Source organism: Phyllostomus hastatus, unplaced genomic scaffold, assembly GCF_019186645.2.
Source record: "Phyllostomus hastatus isolate PE091 unplaced genomic scaffold, TTU_PhHast_1.1 phas_scaffold_93, whole genome shotgun sequence".
In the NCBI taxonomy this organism is placed as follows: domain Eukaryota; kingdom Metazoa; phylum Chordata; class Mammalia; order Chiroptera; family Phyllostomidae; genus Phyllostomus; species Phyllostomus hastatus.
In genome coordinates, this window is record NW_025334042.1 from 15,888,166 (window position 1) to 15,897,306 (window position 9,141).

At 42.6% G+C, this 9,141-nt stretch overlaps 1 protein-coding gene across 3 annotated transcripts in view; it reads left to right on the top strand.

The window, feature by feature from the left end:
• The window catches only part of NEMP1 (nuclear envelope integral membrane protein 1), a 28,243-nt gene extending 24,468 nt beyond the window's left edge, over positions 1-3,775 (top strand). For all 3 annotated transcript variants that reach the window (XM_045829913.1, XM_045829915.1, XM_045829914.1), the window contains one exon: positions 460-3,775. In XM_045829913.1, the coding sequence (XP_045685869.1) occupies positions 460-640 (181 nt within the window). In that variant the 3' untranslated portion in view covers positions 641-3,775. The remainder of the gene's footprint in view (positions 1-459) is intronic.
• Positions 3,776-9,141: the final 5,366 nt, after the last annotated feature.

Genomic DNA, 9,141 nt, shown 5'->3' on the forward strand with positions numbered 1-9,141 from the left:
GGGGTGTTTTTTCTCTTTGTTTGCAGGGGGAAGGGGTGGGATTTTTTTTTTCCTTTTTATTTGGGAGCAACTCCACCAGTGAGTATATGAAGCTTCAATATGGAATCCTGATGGCATAAGGTTTATGGGACCATAAACATGAACAAATGTGTGATGACCCTTAATCTTTTCTTATCAGGATTACAGATGACTAAGGAACCTTGGCACTTCCATAACTAAAAAGGATAGAATGCTGCTTATTAAGCAGGACGGAGTTTCAAGGGAAGTTGGCCTGTGACCCCAGCTTTCCCTTTCTCCTTGTTTCTGGCTTTAGTCTACTTAACTGCCAGAGTAAGGACAGGGGAGGTTGTCTAGACTCGGTTTAATTTGAGCATATCAAGTGTTTCAATTTATTCTTATTTTGAAATAAAACCAGAAAGGACAGAAGGTTTCTAATGAATATTATCTTCTCTTTTCCAGATTTGCTGACTTCGTGGAGGGCTCTTTTCACCTCACACCGAATGAGGTTTCTGTTCATGAGCAGGAGTATGGATTAGGGAGCATCATTGCCCAGGATGAAATCGATGAAGAAACGTCCTCCGAGGAGGGGGACTCAGATTCTTGGCACCCCACTATCACGCAGAACAGTTTTTTGAGTTAGGTAGCAGTCAGTTACTTGTACGTGGACTGGCTTGGTGCCTTGAAGGCTTGGGTCACATGTGTTGCTGTGCAGTTGCTTCCCAACTCTCTGAGACAGAGGGAGGCCGTGCAAAAACTCCCTCACTGAAGCTAGAGGCCTGAGTAGGCGTCCCTCTGAAAATGATCTTGGTGGTCTCTGTGGGACCCCTAAGGAAGGAGAGTGGATAAAGCATGAATGCTTCCCATTGGTTAAGCTATCAGCTCACCTTCAGTGTTCCCAAAGGAACAGGATGGGCACAGCTAGGACAGGATTCTGTCTCCTAACTGAAAGCTGAGTCAGCCGTGGCATTTAGGGCTGAGAACTGTCACTTGGGCTTATGTTCCGTGGAGAAATCCACAAATCTGAGCCTCCTTCACTTCTGGTTTTACTTCAGAATAATCCTTGTTTTAAGAGAAAAATGGATTTTATTTGCTTGTCTTATTTTTTCAATATATATGTAATTTTAATTTCTTAAAATGTAGGAAACTCATGTTCTAGAACCAGCAGATGCTCCAGAGAGACAAGCCCCATAGGCCCCTACATACTTAATATGGATCACCCATCAAAGCTGTTGTGTTGAGGTTTGAATTAGTTCTCCTATATGCAGTATTCTAAGTCCTGCTTGCTTTTAGGAACATGCCTGTGGGCTCTTCTGTAGGGGAGGCCCATTGGGCTTTTCATTATAGTCAACTTTCAATTCCTTCTTAAAAACAAATTTGCATTCTCCCCTTCCCATTCCTCCTAGCTCCCTTTGCCTTTTCAAGAAGGGCCTGTTTCCATACCTGTGAAGTTATGTACAATTCAGAGTTTGTTTCATTTCTCATATTCTCTTCCTCTTGGTTTTTAGCATTACTCCTGCTATTTAGAAGTGATCTTATTTAGGGAATTTAAGTGGTTTTTACAGGTTCTCCATTTTTCTTGTCAGTGAGTCACATGTCTCTGAGTGGCTATGGAAGCAGGAAGCTATCTCCTTTTCCTTTGCTTCCTTTGTCTGCCCATTCTTACTGTTCCTCTCTGTCTTTCCTGACCGTCCACACCCTTCCCCCAAGAAATCAGGCTAATTTTGTAAGCTCTGAAACTGTGACGTTTCTTGATAAAACATGCAAGTTGTAGCTATGTAGCTGCCACAGTTCGCATTGCCAGGAGGTAGACCTTCAGGGAATCTTCATGCCTTCAGGTGCTCATTTAGCTATCAGGGTTTAGAACCATTTTTCCATGAATTTGTTACACTTGTTTGCAATTCCATTTCTGATCAGAGATTCATGCTACCTTTCATTACAGTGGCATTAATTTCAGATTCTTTTGCCATTAGAAACTACCCTTGTAAACCAGCAATGCCATTTATGAGGGAGCAGATTTCCAAGTCTCTGTCATTAGCGGGTTCTGTCTTTGTGATCTTCTCCCTCATATCTTGAAAAAAGCTATAATTACTCTGGCTGGGAAGATAGACACTGATGGTAAGAGCACAGCATTAGGCTGCTGGATCACCATGATCAGAGACGATTTTTAAAAAGTCTTAATGACTCCTTCACAACAGCCATTTAGCAGATAGTTCTGAAAGGCCCTGGGCTCCATTACTAACTTCCAGCATGTGGTCAGCTGATTATTTCCAACCATGTTTCCCATAGCTTTAAACTGTCCTAAAGTGACAACTACCTCAATTGGCAGCAGACATATAGTGGAAAGTGAAAAATAAGCAGTTTTTGGGCAGATGCTAGCTATGGGTTAAAGTTACAGAGTAAGGGAGCTTTATATTGGGAAATCTTTATTCCTTTGTGAGTTATGTACACAGTAAAATGTTATCTCTACAAAGAACTGTTAAGACCTCTGTAATACACAATTTTTGTCCTCATTTATAGAAATTGAGACCTAGGGTATTTGAGCATAAGTTGATTTGAAAAAGTAATGCAGCTGTACAAGTAGTCTCACATTCCCTGGAGACTTCAGTGCCTTCCCCCAAACAGCCACTTAGGAAAGGCGGTAGCTTGCCCCCAGGGGGATTTTTCCTGACTCGTCTTTTTATTTCAATGAGAAAGCGATATGAGTTAGGGAAAGATTTTTCTCTTTTTATGTTTAGTAAATTCCTTGTGAAATAAAGTTTCCATCTCAAGACCAGTTTTTCCACTGTGTTTGAGTTTGGGGTGAGTAAAATCAAACTCAGTTCATTACTTCTGTCTGGAAGCTGGAGACTGAGCTGTAGGTAGTGGAGATGACAATGGGTCCCCAAGCCTGAGAGCTGCTGTCAGACAGTGAAGGCCAGTGCCTCTGGTGTGCTGTGCATCCTTGCCCTGCCTGTCTGCCTGTGTGGCTCTGCTCTGGACGCGCTAGAGCCTCTGTGTGCTCAGAGACTGCCTAACCTAGTAAGCCTTTAGAAGCTGCTCTTGTCTCCCTGTTGGCCACTTAGTCTGCTGGCTCAGTCACTACTCGAAGCCCCCGTTTAATTTTCTCTGGCAGTTATAGCTTTTGCAAGTTCAGCAGTCTCAGCTCTCAGACTGACCTCATCGGGAACTATTGAAGGGATAACTATGGAGTGAGCTGGACATGGAGCCACGTCTGCTGCCCAGTCAGCATCTTACTCTGCAAATATGAAGCTGTCAATTGGCGCAAAGGCCTAGGGACTCATCGGCATTGGGAATCTATTGCCTGTGGTCGGCCTGACTGAGTTGTGTAGGGCATGTCTTTCATTAATGGGAACACGAGCTGACTGGCCCAAAACCTTTCTCTTTCACTTTCCCACTCAGATGGCTTTCATGAGACCAATGACCAGAAATAAGGAAAGCTAAGCAACTTTGACATTTTCTGACAAGAAATTTCTATCAGCCACTTCATCTTACCAGAACTAGTTTGTTTCTACCCCAAATTCATGACTTTTATGTCTAGTATAAAGGAGATTTTGCTTATAATACTTCCATTATAGTTCCAGTGTTGCACTTTGTGCTAATAAATCCCACTCCAGGGCCTAGCCCTCTCTGCATTAACTGTGTTCCCTTCCGTCTGATCTCCGCTGGGCATATACGACAGGATTTGAGGAATGAAAGGACCCAAATAGACCAGATAGTCCCTATAGGTCCTGGCAAAAGTCTTGGGGCTGGATTATGCAATTGCCCTCAATCTTGCTGTTCCAAAAAGTGGTGGTGGCGGGGGGGGTGGGGTAGTGGGTTCAGATGGATGCATGAGTAAAAATGGTTTCTAGCTGTGTACTCATAACTTTTCTCTGAATTGAGTAGTGGAAGTTGAAGTAGGAGGAAAGGAAATTAAATGTCCTTCTTGTATTCCTTTGGTATGACATATGAGATAATAACCTATATTGAAATGCCAAGAATTTTATCTGAACCAAGGAGAGGACAGTTTGACAGATCTGTTATGCCTTCCTGTTACATAGGCCCTGGAACCAAGTAATGAACATAAAAATAGCCATTGTCTGAGGCAAATGCACCTAAAACCTTTTGCTTCTGTTTCGGTGTAGCAGAAATTACTTTCTTAGGGAAACCTATGCAATTGTGACCCAGTGGTGTCTCTCGCTGACTTAGCTTCTGGATTAACTTACTGTTGACTTGGGTTCTAAGAGTGTTCGGTGCCTTATGTGACGGGAGCCAGAGCCTGCTGGGAATAAACAATGCAAATTCACATGAACGTCAGTGCACAGCCTTAGTGAGGACGGGGATGGCGCACAGCCTCCCAAAATGTGGGGCCTTGGGTTCCCACACCCCAATTCTCATGTGTCCTCTTCCTCTTCACACTCTTTTCTTTATGATCTGTACACTTTTATTAAAACCAAATGGCTTAAAAAGTGAATTTTATAATGGCTTTAAAGTTCATGAAATGCTTCTTCTCTGTCAGCCAAAGTATTCGACAACGCAGTTCTCTCTCCCTGTTGTGTGGTGCAAGCGCTCCCTTTTTGGTGTGTACAAAGTTTCCCAAATTCCTCCACACTCTTGACAATAACTTGAAAATGATGAAATCACTGTCTCTGAACTTTACTAGGGTGTGGGTGACATCTGTATCACGTTAACATAGCAGAAAACTTACAATGTATTAGCACTCTTACAGCCTGCAATTACCAGTTTCCCATGGCGGTGAAATAGCAGGGGTAAGGAATTACTAGGTCAAGTCAGCGTGTGGGTAATGCCTTAGTGTTATTTTAAAATATTTAAAAAAAAGACTTTCATTTATATTTAAAATAAATGTTCTTGAATGTTTGAAAGGAACAAAATGATCAGGGATGGCTCTTTGCCCTGGGTCCCATTTTTACTCTTTTCTGTAAGTAAAAATATCAATGTCTTATATATTTTTTTATTTTTACTGTACAAGTTTGTGAGTAATCCCAATTTTAATAAAGTTTATAGACTATATAGTGGTTTCTTTTAGTGAACATGCACTTTTTTTGTCTGGATTTCTTGTTTGCAGGTAATCAGTGCTTAGCTGCTTGCTTTTACCTTTTCAGTGATGTGCCTTGCATGCTGTCTGCCTGCCCTAACCTCTGCTGCCCACCTGGCTGTGTCTGACACCACTTCCGGCCCTGCACCGCGTGGTTTCCCAACATGCCACATCTCTAAGGGTTGTGTGTTTTTTAATTTACTTGAGAGAGAGATTGATTGATTGATTGAGATTGATTTGTTGTTCCACTCATTTATGCATTCATTGGTTGCTTCATGTATGTGCCCTGACTGGGGACTAAACCTGAAGCCTTGGTGTATCAAGATGGCCCTCTAACTAACTGAGCTACACAGGCAAGGCCTCTAAGATATTTTTACAGAGGTAGCAGGTCATACCATTGTGTTGTCTCATAGAAGAACCATGTATAGGTTACTCCTGGTCCAGGGAGCCACTCTGTACTTTAGTTCTTTAACATCTTATTAATGATAGAAAGTGTTTGTTTTATTTCTGCACTGGGGTGAGGGGAAGACTCGGGGATCCAGCTGTGAAACGCCTGCCCAAAACTGTAGAGTGGAGGAGGGAGCAGTGCTGCAGTGGGCATTGGGGGCATGGAATAAAACCTTCAGTCTAGGCCCAGCTTCTGTAGTAGGAATCTGGTACCTTCTATTTTTCATGTTTTGCCTTTTTTTTTTCCTTCTTTGGAAATTTGTTACAGCATTTGCATTCTGTACCTGTCTCCTCCTTTTATAGTTATTTAGATTACATGAAGATTCATTGTCTATTTTTCAAAGACGATGAAAGAGAAAGAAAACAGGGTGCAGACCATATGTAAATTTATGTAGATTAATGCACACTAATAGCGTATGTTTTCCTCTGCCTCTATAACTATACTAGGTAAATAAGAGGCATAGGTGATCATTAATGGCTGAATTAATAAAACTTAAAGCATAACTGCCAGGTGTGCTACATCATAGGGTTTTAGGGAGGCTTTTTTAAAAAAGTAAGTTGTTTAAACCAATTCTTCTCAACACTTTAACATGAGTAAGAAACATCTGGGGAGCTTGTTAAAATGCAGACTGCTGATTCAGTAAGTCTGGGTTAGGGTCCAAGATTCTGCATTTCTAATAAGCTTCCAGGTGATTGAGATGCTGCTGGTCTGTAGGCCTGCCTTTGGCAAGAACAGAAAGCACCTGTGTCGCTTGACACATCATAAGTACTTGATCAATGTTACTGGTTGACACCAGATAATTTGTGAGAAACAAGAAGACCTTCTACCACCAAATGAATTCACCGTATCTGAAATCTGTGTTTTTATTGTGTAACATCTTTTAAAAAGTGAATATCTGAGACTTCTGGCCAAGATGGTGGCGTAGGTAGACAAACACACTGTGCCTCCTCACACAACCAAGATAGGGACAACAATAATTTAGGAACAGAATAACAACCAGAACTGATAGAAAATTGAACTGTATGGAAGTTGGACAACCAAGGAGTTAAAGTAGACGTGTTCATCCAGACCGGTAGGAAGGACAGAGTCAGGCAGCTGGGCGGAGAGGGCTTGTGGCACAAAGAGTGGTGAGACTGGGCGCACAAGGCATCCTAGGTGCGCAAGACCCTGGGCACACAGGCAGCAGGTGGGAGACCCTGGCCACAGGTGGCCACCAGCAGAGCCAGTGAGATGGCGATCGTGAAGCAAGGCACTGCATGCAACCCAGTGTCCCAACACTGGGAAATTGAGCTTTGGAGCATTGATTGAAAACACCTGTGAGGGTTGAGGCGCAGGGAGAGACTCCCAGCCTCAAGGAGAGTTCACTGGAGAGACCCATGGGGTCCTAGAACGTGCACAAGCCCGCCCACACAGGAAATCAGCCCCAGAAGGGCCCAGTTTGCTTGGGGGAAGTGGCAGAAGGGACTGAAGTCTGATGGAGAGCAGATCAAGCACCATTGTTTCCTCTCAAGCTCTGCCCCCACATACAGTATCATAACCCAGGGACTGGTTGCCCCACCCTGGTGAACACCTAAGGCTCTGCCCCTCATATGTAACAGGTGCCACCAGACCAAAAAATGGCTCAAACAGAAGAACAGATCAAAGCTCCACAGCAAATACAATTAAGCGACTAAGAGATAGCCAACCTATCTGATACACAGTTCAAAGCACTGGTGATCAGGATGCTCACAGAATTGGTTGATTTTGTTTGCAAATTAGATGAAAAAATGAAGGCTACACTAAGTGAAATGAAGGAAAATGCACAGGGAACCAACATTGATGGGAAGAAAATAGGACTCAATGGAGTGGACCAGAAGGAAGAAACAACCAAACAAAAGAATGAAGAAACAAGAATTCAAAAAAATGAGGAGAGGCTTAGGAACCTCTGGGACAACTTTAAATGTTCCAACATCTGAATTATAGGGGTGCCAGAAGGGGAAGAGGAAGAGCAACAAGTGGAAAAGATATTTGAACAAATAATAAAGGAGAACTTCCCCATGCTGGCAAAGGAAATAGACTTCCAGGAAGTCCAGGAAGCTCAGAGTCCCAAAGAAGTTGGACCCAAAGAGGAACACACCAAAGCACATCATAATTACATTAGCCAAGGTAAAAATGAAGGAGGGAATCCTAGAAGCAGCAAGAGATAAGGAGACAGTAACCTACAAAGGAGTTCCCATAAGACTGCCAGCTGACTTCTCAAAAAGAGACCTTACAAGCAAGAAGGGGCTGAAAAGAACTATTCAAAGTCATGAAAGGCAAGGACCTACATCCAAGATGGCTCTATCCAGCAAAACTTTTATGTAGAATGGAAAGGTAGATAAAGTGCTTCCCAGATAAGGTCAAATTAAAGGAGTTCATCATCACCAAGCTCTTACTTTACGAAATGTTAAAGGGACTTATCTAAGAAAAAGAAGATAAAAATGGCAGCAAACTTAAAATTATTAACAACCACACCTAAAAGAAAAACAAAAACAAACTAAGCAAACAACTAGAACAGGAACAGAACCACAGAAATGGAGATCACATGGAGGGTTAGTAACGGGAGTGGGAGGAAGAAAGAGGGGGAAATGGTACGGAGAATAAGTAGCATAGATGGTAGGTAGAAAATAGGCGGGGAGGGCAAGAATAGTATGGGAAATGTAGAAGCTAAAGAACTTACAATAAACACATGGACATGAGCTAAAGGGGAATGTGGGTGGGAGAGGGTGTGCAGGGTGGAGGGGAATAAGGGGGCGGGTAACAGGACAACCGTAATAGCATAATAAATAAAATACACTTTTTTAAGAAAGTGAATATCCCTGAGAGGACTAATAAATGTGAATTGGTTTGATCAGATTGCTGGCCTCCACACTCCTATCAGAAATCAGCACTAAAGGAATTAGAAGTTTCTTTCTCTCTCTCTCTCTCTTTTTTTTTTTGCCATCTCTATTGAAATATTTATATAAAATAGAATTCACCAGTCTTAACTTTTGCTGAGTTCTGGCTAGTGGAAATAGTTGTGTAACCATCTGCACTATCATGATATAGAGCATTTCCATCACCCCCAGTAATTCCCTCATGCCCTACACAGACTAGAAATTTTCAATGGGGGGAGAGGAAGGTGATTTTGGTGTCCGATGGAGGAAGACCAGTAAGCTCCAGTTGCTTCAGTTTTGTCTGGGAAACGGGAGAGCACAGCTCCCCATGTGTCCCCTTCACCTGGGGAGTGCTTTGACAGACCTTAAAACCCTAGCTGACTTGGAGGTCTATTTTATACCTTGTTCATTTAGAGTGACTCATTTGTCCTAGTATGCCTAGAACTTTCCTAGTTTTAGCATGCAGATTCCTATGTCCAGAGAACTCATCTTAGGTCCCGGACAAACCAAGATGGACACCCTAGCTTGTTTCTAAGACTAAGGTTGCCATCTCATTTTACAGCCACTTCCCACCCTGGTGGCATGGCTCTGTTGGAGCATTGTCACTTAAACAAAAGGTTGGGGATTTGATTTCCAGTCAGGGCACATACCTAGGTTGCATGTTCGATCCCTGGTCTCAGCATGTACGGGAAGGAACTGATCAATGTTTCCTTTCTCCCTTTCTCTTTAAAAAACAATGAAAAAATATCCTTGGGTGAGAATTT